Genomic DNA, 20,713 nt, shown 5'->3' with positions numbered 1-20,713 from the left:
CAGTTTGAACATAAGTGTTGATTGATATTTTTATGTTAAAAAGTTACTAGTGAAGCTGTGAGGATGTTCGCTAGATCTTCACTCATATTCCAGTGACCTGAGCTACACCTTTGGAACCAGATGAGGGTTTTCAACTCGCAAGAACGTCCCTCTAGCTTTTGTACTCTTCAGAACGCGCAGACTAGAACGGCACCTGTTTAATAGCTCGCACACACTACTTACCCCCCACTGTAGGCCCCGCAATCACTGAACCCTTCATGCAGCCGGCTCCCCAGTGGAGCCAATAACCCTGGGGTAAACCCCTCAAGGGAATCGAGCTCTATGGGGGCGTGAATCCACATTGTGGGGAGTCTCCTTACACGGACAAGGGCACAAACAACCCACAGGGTGAACAACAGCGCAGAGCGGTGACACCTGAGGGGTGAAAAGTCCCCGTACCCCTTACCTCAGGGTTCCTGGAATTGACTCTCGAGGCCGCCATGACAGGCCCCGCCCCCGCCGGACGGCCGTTGGGGCCCCACCCTCCACGCTCGCGCATGCGCTCCTGTCTTCTGGAGCCGACTGCCCCAACAGACGCCGGGAGCCATTGGAGGACGGCGGTCCGCGTGCCCGAGAGCCCCGCCCCAGTGGCCGTGCGCAGGCGTGCAGGCGAGGGGCGCGCGGGGATCTGTTCCAGGAGGTCTCTGCAGGAGAGGAGAGAAATGCAGGGTCGGGCACGCTACGCAGCATCTCTGGCGACGCTCCTCGCCGGGAACCTTCGTGACGGTCTCTTCTTAAAACCAGCTCTTGTGAGATGTGCACTCCTGATTTTTATACTGCACACGTGAAACCCATGCACTTAGCTACAAAGAGTTCTGGAGAGCTCCGCTCTAAGCACAGTAGCCTCAAATTGGGGCAAGTGCTTTCATGCCCTTTGGACTGCAGTTCCTTGGTTCTTCTTTATGCCTTTCAAAAAACAGTAGGTCCTTTTTCCTAGCAAGCCTGAAGTTTCCGTTAAAGAACAATTCTAACAAAGAATTCAGACCTGGGAAACACTCTTAAGATACTGTCTCCTGACTCCGTTCCTAGAGTTTTTCCAAACGCATTTACTCTACTAGAATATTTTTTCTCAGTGTATTTAATACATGGAGGTTTTTCAATAAATGTTGATTCACAGGTGTTTCCTTTGTACGGTTTTTTTTTTTTTTTTTTAAATAACTTTGAGAGAGAGTGGACAATCTGGGCCAATTTCAACACAGCAGGTAGTATGGGAACAATTTTCCTTTCCCCCCCCCTCCTTTTTTGTAATATCTTGCAGACTTTCAGTTGGCATTAAAAACAACAACAACAACAAAAACAGTAGCGGGATCAACTTACTGACCTGACTTTGTAATACTTCCCAAAGAAACTTCAATCATCAGATCCTCTTTCTGGTCAATTGCAAGATTAGAGCATTTCTCACTCAACAGGATGCCTCTGAAGACCCCTCACATCTAACAGCACTAAGCGCCTCCAAGTGCACAGACTTGAAAACTCCACAAGACACAAATATGGTATCTCTTCATTTCTTTAATGTTTCGTGATTGAGTGGAAGATGAACTGTCTTCTGAGGCTTGTGATGCATGTCCAGAGTTGTTTTTTCTCCGTAGTCAATGCCTGCCCGCAGCCTCTGTGCAGGAATAGTCAGATCATGATCCAAAGGACTTTTAGATACTCCCTTCTGTGACTGCTCTTCCCAAATTACATTTGGGCTAATTTGATTATCTCTGTCCCTGGGGTGTAGGATTTTGAAGTATTACAAAAGTGATTGCAGAATTGGGACTGGCTAATTTTTGCACAGTGCAATTTTTGTATCAGTGGCCTTGAGAAGAGTCCTTCAAATACTGTATCAGAATTATGAGTGAGAATCTTGTAAATAACTGGTTGAATGACTGAACAAAGGGAGGAAGCAACAAGGAAGCCTGCCTTTCTCGAGTGCCTGGGTACAATATTTTGCCTCACCATCCCTCTAGTGTGAAGTTATTGGTTGACAATCATTTAAGTTTTCCTTCATTATAAAAGCTCCAGTACTGACCGATATTCCCAAATTGTTTATTTTTTTCAGTCCCCAACAGGAGTTTCTTTAGATATAAAGTTCACCATGATGTTGCTTGAAATATTCTCACCTTATCTTCTCATCTTCTTTTGAGTCAATTTTTCCTGACAAGGGGCAAGGAACTTCTTAAGCACCAACAGGAGTCTCTTTCACACTGTGGAACAGTCCTTCTAAACCTCTGTTTCCTTCCAACACCCCACAATCAGTAGGAGTTGTACTGCTGCTACAGCAGTGAGTGAATCTCGTCTCCCAAGAGATTTGGTTGCCATCCTCTGAGGTTTTCAGCCTTCATCTCCCTTGACAAGTTTCCTAACAGTCCTCTCCTCTCACAACACAAAACACAAATACTCTTTCATATCATTTTGATAGTGTTAAACTGACTGACATGGATTCTCAATATGAAAAAAATAATCAGACAAGTTTTTTAAAAGGAATGCTACCATGATTCCCGTGCAGATGGGACCATATGCAATGATGAGGCCTAGATTCTAAAGAGCAAGGGTAAGAAATGCAGACAAGAAATTAACAAACTTGTAAGCAGGGCTTGCAGGCTAGGATTTAGATGGAAGTGGGTTTGTCTGAATGGGGATTGGTAACTGGTAGATAAACTCTTGGCATTGTGTCAAAGTGCACATCCATTTCATGGGTAGTGGATTTTTAACACCTAGAAAAACCAGGGCTCTAGGATGTTTAGTCCCTTTACCATAAGGAAAGAGAAAAAGATTTTCTGCCTTCTTGTTCCTTACTTCTGTCCTTACCCCTAATAAGCCAAGATATTCAGTGCTTATATGATGGCTCTTCCAAATCCATTTCATCCAAAGAGCCTGCAGATTTTATGTATGTTTACAGTTGTGTTTTCTGCTGGAGCCAATATGCACACTTGAGTCTCTTTACTCCAAGTTCTCTTTCTCATAAAGATGAGTAACTAATAATAGCTTGGTATCTTCATACTTTCTTGGTAGTGTTGCCAGATAAAATACAGATTTCAAGTTAAATGTAAATTTCAGATAAACAGGGAAAGAATTTGCAGTAAAAGTATGTCCAAAATTTGCATGGGACACCGTTATACTAAAAACGAATTCATTGTTTATGTGAAATTCAAAAATCAAAATCAGTTAGGCATTTGTTATTTTTCTTTGCTAGATCGAGCCACCCTATTCTTTCAGGTACTTTGAAATGTAAGAGACTGTAGAAATTCTTGTTCTAGGAATCTAGTGCAGAAACAGAGGAGCCACGATACCCATACAATCATTGGAAATATCCTCAGATATATTAGAACATATATGAAATTTCAACTAGAAAAAAAAATGAAGGCATTTTTAAAAATGAAAACAGATTGCCTTCGTTTTTAGTTGCATGGCGTATCCCTGGAAAGATTTTAATGAAACAGGTAACACTGGTTTCCTCCGGGAAAGAGGTGGGAGGAGGACTTGCCACTGCATATTCCATTTTGCACATTTTAATTTTGAACCATGAGAAGGTGTTACTCGCTTAAAATATTATACTAAAATCATTTAAAAGGTAAAAAACTAAATGTTTTACAACCATGGAATACTATGAGAAAGACATTTAGTGAATTCTGGTCTTGGACATGGAGGCTGCATGACGGTTTTTTGATGGACGGGGGCTTTCCAGCACAAAGGATCATTAGTAAGTCTGGTCCTGCTGGATGTTGGTTGGAGCACAAGGACCACTCCTTTAGGAGTGATGTACATACAGCAGTCAAAGACACTGGATCTGCTGAGACAATCCTAATTTCAAATACTCAGTTCCATGTGGCCATAAATACCCAAGTGTTTATCAGACTAACAGTTCTGAATTTTGTTCAGAAAGTCTAGTCTCTGTTGAAGTAAGTCAAGAGCCAGGTAGGAAGCAGAGTATGTTGAGGGACACAAAACTAGGTTGATGGAAAAAGAAGTGAAAGGAAGGGACCGTCAAGTCCAACCTCGGTGCCGTGAATCAAAAAAACAGTCTATAAACTGCGTAAAGAGGCACACGCCAATTGTGTTGCCACTGTGTGAGGTGGAAGGAACTTCCGGTTCTTGCCTACCTGCCAGAGCCCTCGTGGAATGTCTCCCCACCCCCACCCTACCCAGACCCACGTGCCCTCTGCCCCTCCCCCACTGCAGAATGTTTCAGCCACATTCTACTGTTATGACTCAAACCTGCCCCTCCTTCAGTTGGATCCTGAGCGTCTGTTGAAGCAGGTCACTCTCTGGGTCCTGGTCTTGACTTTTCTCATTGAGGCTACCAGGCAGCAGTAGTCCGTGCCCAAGCCTGCAGGATGGCTTCAGAAGGAGGTAAGCCTATAGGCTGGGGGTGTGTTCTCAGAGACCCTGCCATCCCTCACATCCTTCGGGTTCACACGTGACACTTCACGGTGGGCACACAGTTGGACTGAAGTAGAGGGAGAGGAGAGCCCTGGACACACGAGGACATTTCACCTGGGGAGACTGGGGAGCCTGAAGAAACCCGAGACTGCACTGGGGAGGAGGGGTCATTGGAGGTGGATCAAGAAGAATTGCCCTGGCTATGGAGAAAGGATGGCAGCAGGCAGGTTGATTCTTTCTAGAAGGGAGACAAGCCACTTTGAAACATGTGTGTAAGGATGTGTGTGATGTCCTGGTGGTGACACAAGGAGGGTCATGAGGAAAGCCTAGACCTGTCTTGTGTTCCTGAGGCACCTGAAGCTTGCCTCACCATATCTTTCTAAGGGATTTGAACAGGAGCATACTGTATCTAAGGGGGCCGTGGGGAGAGATGGTCTTGGTGAGAAAACTGTTCAGTGGGGCTGTGTGTGGCCACACCTGCAGTGAAGTGTCCTCTCTGAGAGCTAGGCAGGAGGTTACTCTAACTGCCGCAGCCCACACCTCGTCCACTCCTCCCAGCCCAGAGCTCACTTCTCAGTTCAGGCAACTGTTGCTTGGGATTCAACAGGGGATGGGCAACCGTGTAACTTCAGCCAAGAGAGGGCTCAGGTTCCTGAGTTGCTCTGAATTGTTCTTCCTTTTGTGGAATCGCAGTACTTCAGACCTACTTCATCTTGTCCAGTATCTCATGGTGGACCCTCAGGCTGCCTTGAGAGGAAGAGTTTGTTCATATTTCCTGTCACTCCTTCATGGACAGGGGACAGATGTGGAGTGGGGTTGTTTCGGGCGGAATGTCTGTGAAGGCTGCTTCCTCTTTTAAAGGGGGAAGGAGTGTAGCCCAGGGGCAGGAAGACAATCTTCTGTGTTATTATTAAACGTCCTATGACACCTGTTCTGGTTAATTAGGTGCACCGTGGTGTGTACCTTGTTCTCCTGAACAGGGATGTGATCCAGACAACTTGATCGCCATGGCAACTGGCTTATGCCTGCTTCTCAGATTGTCTTTCCGTTATTGGGAGCTGGAAGGGGAAGGACCACAGGCGGTCTGTACTCCCATAACCAATGTAACATGACAATTCCCTGGCCCTTGTTTAATCCTCTGCAGCCATCACTGGCTGTGAAATGACAGAATCTAAGGGACACGCGCCTACTTCTCACACACCACTCCCCCTACCCCCGCCTCCTAGGAACAGAACTCCTGAGTGATGACAGTGACTCTGGGCACTGGGGAGGCGGTGGCAGGACCTGGCCCATGTTACCTGTCTGCTGTGGGTTGTTCTGAGATGCAGGTGCATTCTGGGCCAGTGTTATGGGTTTGTATCAGGATTCCATTAGAGAGATATTTTCCAGCATTTTGTTTTGTTTTGTGAGGCTAGGAAAGAAAGAGGGGATTTCTACTGAGCATCAGGAAAAGGAGGACTGAGGAGGAGGTGGGGCCCTAATATTTTACACAATACCTGTCCACAAAGGGCCTTTGGGTGCCTAGAACTTACCTTGGAGAAGGTCCCTACCTGCTAGTACGCCGGCTGAGGGGCATTTCTCACAGAGCGGATGTCCACACAGTTCCAGATCTTGGGAGACAGCCTGTGAGGCTTAGGTGCCAGGGGGTGCCTTAGGGAGGCTCTCCAAGTCAGTGCTTGCTGAGGCGATTTCTTCTCGGCAGACAGGGGTCAGGGACCTTGGTGGATGGGCGCGGGGTCACCAGTGGAATAATTCTCAACTGGAGATCAGGGCATGAAAATCACTTGAAGACATTTGCACGCTGCACAGTTTCCCTTGTCCAAGTGTCCCTGACCTGTGGAGATTTACACTCTGATGCCACAGAAAGCCTCAGTCCCACTTGCCCATTCTCCTCCTCCATTCACTCCTTTCCTTTGCCTCCACAGCATGGCCAGTGCTGGGAACGGATGTGACCATGAACCCCGGTGCCTCCTTGTCTACTTTCACGGCAGTGCCCTTCCCTCCACCCATTCCTGGCGCCCAGCACCGGCCACCCTGGCAGCAGCACCTGCCACGTCCCCTCACCCCAGCATTCCCTCCTGGCAGCAGCCTTCTGCTGCCAGCTTTCCCCAGGACGCCTTTGGTGGCTAATGGTGGCCGTGGCCCCAGTGCCCCTGGGGCTTGCAACCTCACTGTCCAAGTCAGGTCACAAGGGAGGCCAGTGGAGGCCCCCCAGACTCAGACCTTTGTCGTTACTCAGGCCCCCCTCAACTGGAGCACTCCAGGGGCCCTCAGCAGGAGTGCTGCATGTCCTGCACCCGTATTCATAGCAACCCCTGTGATGGGGACCGTTGTGACTGCTCCAGCTGTTGGAGTTAGTCAGGCTGGCAAGGGAGGCTGGACCCCAGGCTTTCCTCCTCAAGCTCCACCACCAGCTGCCCAGCTGGCCCCTATCATTCGCCCAGTGAACTCTGGGCCATGGCCACATGGCACTTCCAGGGAGGGCCGCCTGGCCACCAACCAGTCCAACGCCTCGCACGATGGCTCCTCTAACCCCCAGAGAGAGTACAGTAACTTCCGACGTTGGCAGCGCTTCAAGCCCCTGGCCCGGAGACACTTTCACCTGAGTCCTGATGCAGAAGCTTTTTCCTGCTTTCTCATGTGAGTGAACGCTCAGGGGGTCCTGAGCTTATGGGAGCTTTTAGATAAAGAGGAACTGGGGATGGACTCGCACGTTAGCTTTCTAGGGATACTGGAAGGAAGGTGTGAGGGCAATGTCCATGCTATGAGAAGGCACATTGTCGGTCACATGGGTGGGCCTGCCAGTCCGTGACATCAGGACTGAAATGTGCCCTATCTCAACTGGCCCCACCACCCTGTGAGTCTGGCCAGCTTGCTCTTCCATGATTCTCATGGTAATATGGACTGAAGACTTGCAGTCAGAGAGGGTCGTGGTGTAAGGTGAGGAGCCCAGGAGTGGATGCCGCACTCTCCTGTGGTGCCGTCTCCTTTCATACAGGACTTGAGTGTACATGGCCAGGGGAGGTCACTTCAGAGGAGGAGGAGGAGCGCGGGGCCCAGGAGAGCGCTTTATGCATGCCTCCACTTCGTTGTGGAGAATTCCACTAGGAACAGGGTGATGGTAGAGCTCTCCTAAGGGCGTGGGCTCTCTCCCACTAGAGTTGTGAGCCTGGCAGGCATTTCCATCCTAAACCTCCGGTCCCTCGTAAAAAGGGGACAATTACACTTCACTCAGAGGACTGTGCAGAAGACGCCTTGGGCTAATCTATGAAGTGTTAGCAGATTGCTTGGCACATGCCATGCCTCATTGATGATGATGATTTTTATTATGAAAATGTAGCCTTGAGGAGGAAAAGAGCTCCCCAAGGCACAATGTCCCAGCTCTAGCCTGGGAGTGGATGGTCATCCTTGAGTGAGTGTGAGGCGGTGACAGCAGTGGCCGGGAAGGCTTGTCTTTGCCCTCCCAGACGCCCGCCTCTCACCCTCCTGTTGCTCAGTCATTCTGGGTTGAGTGATGTGTGGTCCACATGGGCGGGTGGGGTCAGGCAGGTGGGGGCTGGGCTGGGCCCGGAGACTGACCCCGAGGGCTTACAGCCCAGTGCTTCGATCCGTGGCCCGCCTGAATCCCACCATGCCGCTGGAGGAGGGACTGCGGAGGGCCGTGCAGGAATGGCGGCGCATAAGCAACCTTGACCGGATGATCCACTACGAGAGGGCGGAAAAGTGAGTCAGCGTCCTGGGCCCAGGGGCTGCGTGGAGGGTGAGGCGAGTGGGTGAGGGCAGGGTCTGGCCGTGGGGGTGCTCATCAGAGAGGACAGAGGAGAAGGGCTGTCACCCAGCACAGGGTCCCCGCAGCCCAGGGGCCCTACTGTCCCCCAGAAACCCCTCCCTCACCTTGAGAGTTTGAGACTTCTGTCCTTCCTCCACCAGGAGCTCTGCCCTCCCCTGATTTTGACCTACCCTTGCCTTGACATGAAGGTCTCAGGACGGGGCAGGGTGAAGCTGTGAGTCCAGTAGGGGTCCAACTCCGGCCATATGGGCTGGGCCGGGGAAAGAGCTCCACCCGCCAGCCTGCTGCTTCCTTAGTGGTGGGCAGCTGGCGGCCACTTAACATAGATTTGGGACCACCTCTCCTCATGAAAAGTGCCCTGAGTGGGTACCGTGGCATCCCTGAAGAGGCTGGGGAAGCCAGCTGTCGTCGGCCCAAGGGTCTCCGGCCCTTCCAGTGCTTGCTCCATGGTAATCCCCTTGGTTTAAGAAACAAAAGCAAACAAACGAGCGCCTCTCAGAGGAAAGGAAGGCCTCTCCTCTAAGCTCAGCATCCACATCGTCCAGCCTCTCCTGGGCCCTGTCTCCAGGTCTATGTTCCAGGAGTCTCAGTCCTAGCCCAGGGTCCTGGATTCGGGCAAGGACCCCTGTGGGGAACACATGCCTGTTCCAGCCTCTGGCTGTCAGCCCTTCATGTGGTTCTGGATGGGGACGGGGGCATGAGGAGGGTGCCCCCTGGGTCAGCCATGTGTCCCGTTGACCTGGTTCAATTCAGAGACCTGGGTCTATGCTGTTGAATGCCCTCCAGTGCTGGTGAGGCAGGAAGGGTCCCAGATCTTGTTATCACTTCCAGGAGCAGCTCTCTGCTGTGGACAGCACCTCACAGGGCCTTGACGGCCCCAAGGCACATCCTCTCCCAGTGCCTCATTCTTGGCTGCCTTTGTTGGGCTCCAGAACCCAGGCCCTTTTCTCAGGGTGGCCTGTGCCTCCGTCACCCCCCAGGTTCATGGAATTTGCGGCCGAGGAGGAGACGCACATTCAGCATTTGCAGTGGATGCAGTGCGCGCAGGACCTGCCTCCTCCAGCCCCACCGAAGCTGGGTCCTCGGGGGCCCCCAGCCCCGAAAGTGCACCTTCAGCCAGGCACCCAGCTTCCCACTGGAGCTGAAGGCACAGGTAACAGGGCCTAGGGTTGGCCACCGTCCCCATGTGGATCCTTTTCTTTCAAGACAGGGGCATTGGTCTTTCAACCAAAACAGCCACCGAGGCGGGGGGTGGGGGGGTGGGGTCTCAGCTGCCCTTTGTCACTACGGGGTATTGACTTGGTCAGTTTCGTAACTCCTCTCACACCTCCCTGTCAAAGGACCCCACACGAAGTCTGCCTAAGAAGTGGGCTTGATGGGGAGACCCCTAGAAAATTGGAGGTTCCCCACTTCCTTACTTGTGACTCTCTTAGATGACCCCCTAACCTCCCCTCTCCAACTGTGCATGAGGCTTCAGATGGTCCTGACCCCTCCCACACCCACATCAACGTCCCCCAAACAATGCCCTCACCAACGTGCGCTCGGTGGTCAGGAGGTGGACCGGGAGTCCCCCACCTTTCTTCCCTTCCTCCTGCTCTGCCTCAGCCTGTGCTCCCAGGATGTCCGGCCCCAGGGCCCAGGCCTCGCACCCGAAGCCACACAGATCCCAGTGGCCCCCGGAGCCCAAGGCGCCCAAGGAGATTCCCCCTGAGACTGTGAGGGAGTATGTGGACAGGATGGAGGCGCTGGTGGGGCACGTCCACTCAGCCACAGGCAAGTCACCTGCAGAATGTGGAAAGGACGGAAATGAGCTGAAGCAGGAAGAGGGCGACACCTACTTGGACCCGTGTCTCTTGAGCTACACTGACGAGCTGCGTTCCCGGGAAGACTCTGTCACCAAGGTAGGCTGGGCCTGGAGCCTGGGGTCTACAAGATGCCAGGGCATGGAACTCTCAGCACCCAAGATCTGGGTTCTGCTCAGGCCGATGGGACTTAAGCTCAGCTCCTGGTTCCTGAGCCTGGTGTTCGGGGAGGTTTACGGAGATGTATGTGTGTATATGTTTGTGTCTGTGTGTATGCCTTTGTGTGTCTGTGTATGTGCATCTGTATATGTGCTCTTTTGTGTGTGACTGTGTATGTGCATGTTTGTGTGTGTGTGTGTGTGTGTGTGTGCTGACCATCCCCGCCTTGTGGAGGAGAGTGGGGGTGGGTCTCTGCTTTTCACTTTCCCTCCTGGTCTTCTTGTGTCACAGGCCACTCCTGGCCAAGGATGCTCACAGCCTCTTCTTTCTGTCCGAGGTGGAGGCAGTCATTCATCCTCGATTCCTGGCAGAATTGTTTTCCCTGGACCCACAGCTGGATGTCTTGGCCCTTGCTGAGGAGCTGAAGCAGGAGGAAGGACTCACCCCTGAAGAAGTGAGCCAGGGGAGGGAGAGGGACACTTAGGGAGCCAGGGGACTCCAGGGGAGGGGGGACCCCAGGTGATCCAGGGGACAGGGGAAACCAGGTGGCCCAGGGGAGCCAGAGGAGGGAGGGATCGCAGGTAGAACAGGGGAGACAAGGGACACCCAGGAAGACCAGGGCACGGAGGGACCCCAGTGAGCAGGGGAGAGCTAGGGCCCCAGAACAGGAGGCCCACATGGCTCTGTCCGTCCCTTCCCTGCCTCAGAGGCCTGGCATGGGGAAGGGCCCTCTCTGGGGTGGGTGCAGCGCAGGGTGATAGGAAGGAGAGGATGGGGAGCTGGGAGCGGAGGGAAGGACACACAGCTGGGAATAAGGTGCAGGAGGATGGCAGGAATGCCACCGTGTCTGTATTTGGAGTCTAGTCCTGGGGTCACCCGTCCCCTCCTCCCCCCCAGGGCCATTGTCCCACTGCCCAGTGCTCCTCCTCTCACACGTGCGCGTGGAGCCGTCACTGTCCTCCTCCCTCCTACCAGCTGGTGCAGAAACGACTCCTGGCCTTGAAAGAGGACAAGGGTGGGCCGGCAGCCCCGAGCCACAGTGCACCCGGAATGGGCTCAAGTCCATCTGAGTCCCACGCCGGCCAAGGTGCCCAGAGGCACGACCAAGACCGCCATCGAGGGGTCAGTGATGAAGCCTGCCCACCAGAGATTGATGTTGAGGCTCTTCATAGGCCCATCCGAACAGACACTGGCCCGTTCGTGCTCAGAGTCTTTGTTCCCTCTCGAGGAAGTCAGGCTGGCAAGGGAGGCTGGACCCCAGGCTTTCCTCCTCAAGCTCCACCACCAGCTGCCCAGCTGGCCCCTATCATTCGCCCAGTGAACTCTGGGCCATGGCCACATGGCACTTCCAGGGAGGGCCGCCTGGCCACCAACCAGTCCAACGCCTCGCACGATGGCTCCTCTAACCCCCAGAGAGAGTACAGTAACTTCCGACGTTGGCAGCACATCAAGCCCCTGGCCCGGAGACACTTTCACCTGAGTCCTGATGCAGAAGCTTTTTCCTGCTTTCTCATGTGAGTGAACGCTCAGGGGGTCCTGAGCTTATGGGAGCTTTTAGATAAAGAGGAACTGGGGATGGACTCGCACGTTAGCTTTCTAGGGATACTGGAAGGAAGGTGTGAGGGCGATGTCCATGCTATGAGAAGGCACATTGTCGGTCACATGGGTGGGCCTGCCAGTCTGTGACATCAGGACTGAAATGTGCCCTATCTCAACTGGCCCCACCACCCTGTGAGTCTGGCCAGCTTGCTCTTCCATGATTCTCATGGTAATATGGACTGAAGACTTGCAGTCAGAGAGGGTCGTGGTGTAAGGTGAGGAGCCCAGGAGTGGATGCCGCACTCTCCTGTGGTGCCGTGTCCTTCATACAGGACTTGAGCGTACATGGCCAGGGGAGGTCACTTCAGAGGAGGGAGAGGAGCGCGGGGCCCAGGAGGGCGCTTTATGCATGCCTCCACTTCGTTGTGGAGAATTCCACGAGGAACAGGGTGATGGTAGAGCTCTCCTAAGGGCGTGGGCTCTCTCCCACTAGAGTTGTGAGCCTGGCAGGCATTTCCATCCTAAACCTCCGGTCCCTCGTAAAAAGGGGACACTTACACTTCACTCAGAGGACTGTGCAGAAGACGCCTTGGGCTAATCTATGAAGTGTTAGCAGATTGCTTGGCACATGCCACGCCTCATTGATGATGATGATTTTTATTATGAAAATGTAGCCTTGAGGAGGAAAAGAGCTCCCCAAGGCACAATGTCCCAGCTCTAGCCTGGGAGTGGATGGTCATCCTTGAGTGAGTGTGAGGCGGTGACAGCAGTGGCCGGGAAGGCTTGTCTTTGCCCTCCCAGACACCCGCCTCTCACCCTCCTGTTGCTCAGTCATTCTGGGTTGAGTGATGTGTGGTCCACATGGGCGGGTGGGGTCAGGCAGGTGGGGGCTGGGCTGGGCCCGGAGACTGACCCCGAGGGCTTACAGCCCAGTGCTTCGATCCGTGGCCCGCCTGAATCCCAACATGCCGCTGGAAGAGGGACTGTGGAGGGCCGTGCAGGAATGGCGGCGCTTGAGCAACCTTGACCGGATGATCTACTACGAGAGGGCGGAAAAGTGAGTCAGCGTCCTGGGCCCAGGGGCTGCGTGGAGGGTGAGGCGAGTGGGTGAGGGCAGGGTCTGGCCGTGGGGGTGCTCATCAGAGAGGACAGAGGAGAAGGGCTGTCACCCAGCACAGGGTCCCCGCAGCCCAGGGGCCCTACTGTCCCCCAGAAACCCATCCCTCACCTTGAGAGTTTGAGACTTCTGTCCTTCCTCCACCAGGAGCTCTGCCTTCCCCTGATTTTGACCTACCCTTGCCTTGACATGAAGGTCTTAGCACGGGGCAGGGTGAAGCTGTGTGTCCAGTAGGGGTCCAACTCCGGCCATATGGGCTGGGCCGGGGAAAGAGCTCCACCCGCCAGCCTGCTGCTTCCTTAGTGGTGGGTGGCTGGCGGCCACTAACATAGATTTGGGACCACCTCTCCTCATGAAAAGTGCCCTGTGTGGGTACCCTGGCATCCCTGAAGAGGCTGGGGAAGCCAGCTGTCGTTGGCCCAAGGGTCTCCGGCCCTTCCAGTGTTTGCTCCATGGTAATCCCCTTGGTTTAAGAAACAAAAGCAAACAAACGAGCGCCTCTCAGAGGAAGGGAAGGCCTCTCCTCTAAGCTCAGCATCCACATCGTCCAGCCTCTCCTGGGCCCTGTCTCCAGGTCTATGTTCCAGGAGTCTCAGTCCTAGCCCAGGGTCCTGGATTCGGGCAAGGACCCCTGTGGGGAACACATGCCTGTTCCAGCCTCTGGCTGTCAGCCCTTCATGTGGTTCTGGATGGGGACGGGGGCATGAGGAGGGTGCCCCCTGGGTCAGCCATGTGTCCCGTTGACCTGGTTCAATTCAGAGACCTGGGTCTATGCTGTTGAATGCCCTCCAGTGCTGGTGAGGCAGGAAGGGTCCCAGATCTTGTTATCACTTCCAGGAGCAGCTCTCTGCTGTGGACAGCACCTCACAGGGCCTTGACGGCCCCAAGGCACATCCTCTCCCAGTGCCTCATTCTTGGCTGCCTTTGTTGGGCTCCAGAACCCAGGCCCTTTTCTCAGGGTGGCCTGTGCCTCCGTCACCCCCCAGGTTCATGGAATTTGCGGCCGAGGAGGAGACGCACATTCAGCATTTGCAGTGGATGCAGTGCGCGCAGGACCTGCCTCCTCCAGCCCCACCGAAGCTGGGTCCTCGGGGGCCCCCAGCCCCGAAAGTGCGCCTTCAGCCAGGCACCCAGCTTCCCACTGGAGCTGAAGGCACAGGTAACAGGGCCTAGGGTTGGCCACCGTCCCCATGTGGATCCTTTTCCTTCAAGACAGGGGCATTGGTCTTTCAACCAAAACAGCCACCGAGGCGGGGGGTGGGGGGTGGGGTCTCAGCTGCCCTTTGTCACTACGGGGTATTGACTTGGTCAGTTTCGTAACTCCTCTCACACCTCCCTGTCAAAGGACCCCACACGAAGTCTGCCTAAGAAGTGGGCTTGATGGGGAGACCCCTAGAAAATTGGAGGTTCCCCACTTCCTTACTTGTGACTCTCTTAGATGACCCCCTAACCTCCCCTCTCCAACTGTGCATGAGGCTTCAGATGGTCCTGACCCCTCCCACACCCACATCAACGTCCCCCAAACAATGCCCTCACCAACGTGCGCTCGGTGGTCAGGAGGTGGACCGGGAGTCCCTCACCTTCCTTCCCTTCCTCCTGCTCTGCCTCAGCCTGTGCTCCCAGGATGTCCGGCCCCAGGGCCCAGGCCTCGCACCCGAAGCCACACAGATCCCAGTGGCCCCCGGAGCCCAAGGCGCCCAAGGAGATTCCCCCTGAGACTGTGAGGGAGTATGTGGACAGGATGGAGGCGCTGGTGGGGCACGTCTACTCAGCCACAGGCAAGTCACCTGCAGAATGTGGAAAGGACGGAAATGAGCTGAAGCAGGAAGAGGACGACACCTACTTGGACCCGTGTCTCTTGAGCAACATTGAAGAGCTGCGTTCCCGGGAAGACTCTGTCACCAAGGTAGGCTGGGCCTGGAGCCTGGGGTCTACAAGATGCCAGGGCATGGAACTCTCAGCACCCAAGATCTGGGTTCTGCTCAGGCCGATGGGACTTAAGCTCAGCTCCTTGTTCCTGAGCCTGGTGTTCGGGGAGGTTTACGCAGATGTATGTGTGTATATGTTTGTGTCTGTGTGTATGCCTTTGTGTGTCTGTGTATGTGCATCTGTATATGTGATCTTTTGTGTGTGACTGTGTATGTGCATGTTTGTGTGTGTGTGTGTGTGTGTGTGTGTGTGTGTGTGCTGACCATCCCCGCCTTGTGGAGGAGAGTGGGGGTGGGTCTCTGCTTTTCACTTTCCCTCCTGGTCTTCTTGTGTCACAGGCCACTCCTGGCCAAGGATGCTCACAGCCTCTTCTTTCTGTCCGAGGTGGAGGCAGTCATTCATCCTCGATTCCTGGCAGAATTGTTTTCCCCGGACCCACAGCTGGATGTCTTGGCCCTTGCTGAGGAGCTGAAGCAGGAGGAAGGACTCACCCCTGAAGAAGTGAGCCAGGGGAGGGAGAGGGACACTTAGGGAGCCAGGGGACTCCAGGGGAGGGGGGACCCCAGGTGATCCAGGGGACAGGGGAAACCAGGTGGCCCAGGGGAGCCAGAGGAGGGAGGGATCGCAGGTAGAACAGGGGAGACAAGGGACACCCAGGAAGACCAGGGCACGGAGGGACCCCAGTGAGCAGGGGAGAACTAGGGCCCCAGAACAGGAGGCCCACATGGCTCTGTCCGTCCCTTCCCTGCCTCGGAGGCCTGGCATGGGGAAGGGCCCTCTCTGGGGTGGGTGCAGCACAGGGTGATAGGAAGGAGAGGATGGGGAGCCGGGAGCGGAGGGAAGGACACACAGCTGGGAATAAGGTGCAGGAGGATGGCAGGAATGCCACCGTGTCTGTATTTGGAGTCTAGTCCTGGGGTCACCCGTCCCCTCCTCCCCCCCAGGGCCATTGTCCCACTGCCCAGTGCTCCTCCTCTCACACGTGCGCGTGGAGCCGTCACTGTCCTCCTCCCTCCTACCAGCTGGTGCAGAAACAACTCCTGGCCTTGAAAGAGGAGGAAGGTGGGCCGGCAGCCCCGAGCCACAGTGCACCCGGAATGGGCTCAAGTCCATCTGAGTCCCACGACGGCCAAGGTGCCCAGAGGCACGACCAAGACCGCCATCGAGGGGTCAGTGATGAAGCCTGCCCAGCAGAGATTGATGTTGAGGCTCTTCATAGGCCCATCCAAACAGACACTGGCCCATTCGTGCTCAGAGTCTTTGTTCCCTGTCAAGGACGTCAGGAGGTCTCTCCATTCCGGGCCGGACGGCCCTCCCCTCCCCAGGGTCAAAGGCGCACTGGCCCTCTACTGGGACCCAGGGATGCGTCTGTTCTCAGAGAGGCGTCTCCTGTTCCGGAGGCCCGAGGGCCCAGGGACGCGTCCAGTGAGGACGAGGAGGCGCTCCCCAGCGTGGCCTCCCTCTTGGCCTCTCCGCAGAGCCTGCCGCCTTGCTGGCTGTCCCAGAGTCCTGCCCCTGCCTCAGGCCTGGCCTCCCCTGGAGGTTGGGGGGCCCAGAGTGCTCCCCAGGCCCCCTCCCCTCAGAGAAGAGGCCCCAGCCCAGCTCCACCAGCCGCTCCCAAGTCGAGGAAGCGGGCTCTGTGTGGGCGCCCAGCCGCTGCTGAGAAGCTGCCCATCCCCGGGGCTGGCCACGGGGTCTCTGCGAGGCCAGCCTTGGCTCTGGGCCTGGCTCGCCCCTCACAGCCGAGAAAGAGAAAGCTTGACCCGTTTGTCACAGGGAAGAGGAGGAAGAAGAGGAAGCACTGCAGCCAGTAGGGAACAGCCGGGCCGGCCCTCCAGGGCGAGCCCCCCAGGGCGGCCCCCAGGGGAGCCTAGGGGCTCCTCCTCACCCCAGAGCTGATCCTGGGATTGTGGGGGGTTAGGGAGGTGGGGGAGGTGGGTGTGGGCAGGACCTTTGGAGTCATGTATGAAAATTGTGAATAAAGATAGTTTTGGTGGGAAATGCTCTCAGGCCACTGTCATCTTCTTCGTGTGGAGCTGCTCCGCAGAGAGCGATCCTGAGAGGAAGGAAGGGTGAGGGAGGTCACAGGAGCTATGGATCTACAGGTGGCCAAACCTTTCCTCCACATAGACAAGGACTCCTCAGGCTGCCCCTGGGAACGCACAGCTCTCACTTTCCCCAGGGACCCCCTCACCATCCGCTTCTCTAAAGCCTGCTTGGCTAGGGGCCTTCTGGGGCATGTGTACCATCTTCTGCATCCCTGAACCGTCTGGGGAGGGAGAGCTGCTTTTGTGCCTCTCAGCCCTCTGGACACTAACCAGTTTCTAGGACGGAGCCTGGAGACGGCCCTTGTCTTTATGGAGCTGCTCTCTGCTTCCCTGAAGTGGCCAGGCGATGGCGCTGGGGTGACCCTCCGCTCATCCAGTGTTTCCTGTGTGGGTGGCCTGACCAGACAGGAAAAGTCTTGGCCATGGGGACAGGACTGTCTGCCTCGTCATAGCGGGAGCGTTCTCTAGTCCCACTGGGATTATTGCAATGTGGAGAGTGGTTGAGGCAGCTACCTCTTAATCCCAGTGAGGATGCAACGAGGGGAATGGGCGCGGGGAAATTCATGGGGCACCCGTTACAGGTGTGTCTAAGGGAAACGACAGTTGGGCCCCTTTGTGGAACTTGTGGGATTTCTGTGCAGCAGCATCTCGTTCAACTGAGGGAGGAGGACCCATCTGGCTGTGGCTGTGGGGACTGGCCTTAGGGGCCTAGGGGTGTGCAAAGACACCCCAGAACTACTGTCCCTTCCCTTTCCACCCATGGCTGGACATGTGTGTGTATTGGTATCCACACTGATTTGTATTCCCATAGAAAACAGTTCCTCCTGACAAACTATGACCGTGTTTCACAAGAACAGCTTGCTCACAGGGGCAGCAGGGGTGGGGGAGAGGTGTCTGCGGCCCCAGATCTGGGTGGGAGCTGGGATCCATGCTGAGGAGTGTGGAGGCCTCAGTCACCGTCCTGCGGTTGCCGGCAGAGACTTCGAATCATCAGAGCAGGGGAAATGACCCGCTCATAAGGGTGAGACGAGCAAACAATGAGGGGCAGGGAGCAGACCCCTGCTGTCTCCCTGAACTGCCCCCCGTCGCAGCCTGCTTAGCCCCCGTCATGGCCTGTGCTGGCCCACCTCTGAAGCCCCTTCCTCCTAATGCACTCAGATGCTCTGATCCTTTGTGGACCCGCCCTGGGCCTCACCCCCCCTTCCCTGCTGGCCAAAGCCTCTTCTCCCGGTTCTGAGTTCTGATTCCTTCCCCAGGACCCAGGCGGGGGTTGGGACAGCAGAGACTCCCTAATTCTCCCTCCTCCTCCCTGAGATCTTGACAATCACCTTTGTATGTTTCTATGATTTTAACTACTGTAGATACTTCATGTGAGTGGCTATGATATGTCCTTTGATGAGTGGCTTATTTCACTTAGCATAATGTCTTAGAGGTTTATCCATGTTGTAGCATGAGACATGGTTTCCTTTTATTTCAAGGAAGGAAATATTTCCTTGTGTTTTTAGACCCGCATTATCCCTTCATCTGTTGATGGACATTTGGGTTTCTTCACGTCTTGGGTATTTTGGATAATGCTACGACGAATGTGGGTGTGCAAATATCTCTTTGAGATCCTGCTTTGAATTCTTTTGGATACATACCCAGAAGTGGGACTGCTGGATCACATGGTAGTTATATTTTTAATTTTTTGAGGAAACTTCATATTGTTTTCCGTAAGGGTTGTCCCATTTTACACCTCTCACCAACAATGAGAAAGATAGCCACCATCAAGAACTTGGTATATATCCATCTTATAAAAATGTTTATGCTTTTAGCAGAGCTGTAGATAATCAAAATTATGTATAATAACAATATTTTTGGTTATATATGGTGTCATGTAAATCATATTGCCTTTGGCTTCTTCTTTCAACATTCTTACTTTAAGAAAAATGGATATATTAGATGTTCTTTAATTTTTTAATTATTTATAATTTTGCATTGTATGCATACATTAAAAATAATTTATCAGTTCCCTTGTTGGTGAACTTTTATAAATTATAATGTGACAGGGTAATCAGTTCCAGAGGAAAAGTTTTTCCTTTCAGAACTTTGAGTATTTATTCCATCGAATATGGTTTTTGTTACTGTTTTTTTCAAATTATGCCATCAATACACCCTTTCATGGTGGGTGATCAGTTTCCTTGCTAATTGTTTTTTGGAAGACTGTCTGTTGTCTTTTGTGTTCTCCAGTTTCTTGACGTGTGATTAGTTTCAGGTTAAAAAAATGTATCCTCCATGTGATCTATTTTGCTTCATTCACTGATAATACACATTCTTCATCTCATCTAGAACATAATATTATCTTTTTCATATGTTACTTCTACTCATTCTCTCCTGTCTCTACTTCTAGAACCCTGGATATATGTATATTAGACCATCTTATATATTCTCTGTGTCTTCATCAGCTTGGACGGCTATAACAAAATGCCATAGACCTGGTGGCTTGAAAAACAGACGGTAATTTCTTAACAGTTCTGAAGGTTGGAAGTCCAAGATCAAGGTGCCATATTCAGTTCCTGGTGAGAGCTCTCTTCCTACTTTTCAGATGGTTGTCTTCTTACCGCGTCCTCATGTGGCAGAGAGAAAGAGGGATCTCTCTTGTGTCTTTTCTTTTAAGGGCACTAAACCCATTATGAAAGCTCCATTCCCATGCCCTAATTACCTCCCAAAGGCCCTGTCCCCAAATACATTGAAGGGTAGGGCTTCAACATAAGAATTGGTGGGGGGGATATACGTCCATAGCATTCTGCCCCTGGTACCCAAAATTCGTGTCCTTATTGTGTGCAAAATACATTCATTCTATCCCAACAGCCTCAAAAGCCTTAACTCATTCCAACATCAACTGCAAAATTTAAAGTCCAAAGTCTGATCTAAACACCATCTAAATCACATATGGGTGAGACTGGAGGTACTATTCATCCTGAGGCAAAGTTCCTCTGTAGCTGTAAATCTGTGACCCAAACAAGTTAAGTGTTTCCAAATACGATGCTGGGACTGGCATATGATAGACATCCCTACTCCAGAAGGCAGAAACAGGAAAGAAGGAAGGGGTGACAGTTTCCAAGCTAGTCCAGAGCCTAGCAAGGCCAATCCCATTAGATCTTAAGGAACGAGAATAACCCTCTTTAGTTTGATGCTTTGCCCTCCAGGCCCGCTGGGGTGGCAGCATCATCCCCACAGCTCGGTGGGGCAGCCCCACTCCTTCAGCTTGGTGGGGTGCCACCCACACTGCAGCTCTCTGTAGGGCCCCCACCTACACCATGACTCTCTGTGAGGGCGACAATCTCACACTTTGAAACTGAGGCCCCCTGGGCCTGTGGTGGGATTGACAGACCCGATGACCTCGGAATCACCTTTGGGGTCCTTCTTCCCTTTTCGTCAAGAGGAGTACACATTCACAGCCAAATGGCTCTAGTCTCCCATTCTGTAGAATCCAAGAATTCTGACAGCCTTCCTCATTCTGCCTGGCTTTCTCTGTCCCCTTTAGTTCAAACTGGCAGTGTCCCTTCTCTACTCCTGGCCTCTGCTGAGATGACTAATTAAATTAATATCACACCTATGATCTCTCCTTCAAAGGGTTGCTCAGCTGCACCCTTAGAGTTTCTTCAGAACAAGCTTTCTCACTTTCAAATATGGATAGGCTGAGAAGTTTCCAAATCTCTAAGTTCTGATTTCTTTTTTTTTTTTTTTTTTAATGTCTGAAACATTTATATTAACATATTTCCATACATATTTCCATACAAATACAAATATAAGATTTTTAGAAATTTCATGTAATGTCTGAAACATTTATATTAACATGTTTCCATACAAATAACCCAATGAAAGTTTAGTATTAGTTGTTTTGTTTGTTTTTTTATACTGCAGGTTCTTATTAGGCATCAGT

The 20,713-nt window shown here is 53.0% G+C and overlaps 1 protein-coding gene across 1 annotated transcript; it reads left to right on the top strand.

Moving 5' to 3' along the window:
• Positions 1–4,358: 4,358 nt before the first annotated feature.
• LOC132367730 (NUT family member 2G-like) lies at positions 4,359–19,025 on the top strand. Its single transcript, XM_059926314.1, has 14 exons — positions 4,359–4,374; positions 6,330–7,044; positions 7,999–8,127; positions 9,175–9,347; positions 9,502–9,505; positions 9,828–10,095; positions 10,493–10,609; positions 11,131–11,669; positions 12,623–12,751; positions 13,798–13,921; positions 14,472–14,717; positions 15,125–15,241; positions 15,763–16,282; positions 19,018–19,025. Exons 1-14 carry the CDS (start codon positions 4,359–4,361, stop codon positions 19,023–19,025), a joined length of 3,105 nt encoding a protein of 1,034 aa, XP_059782297.1.
• The last annotated feature ends 1,688 nt before the right edge of the window (positions 19,026–20,713 follow it).

Source organism: Balaenoptera ricei, chromosome 6, assembly GCF_028023285.1.
Source record: "Balaenoptera ricei isolate mBalRic1 chromosome 6, mBalRic1.hap2, whole genome shotgun sequence".
NCBI classification, from domain to species: Eukaryota; Metazoa; Chordata; class Mammalia; order Artiodactyla; family Balaenopteridae; genus Balaenoptera; species Balaenoptera ricei.
This window is presented reverse-complemented; position numbering and strand designations above follow the sequence as displayed.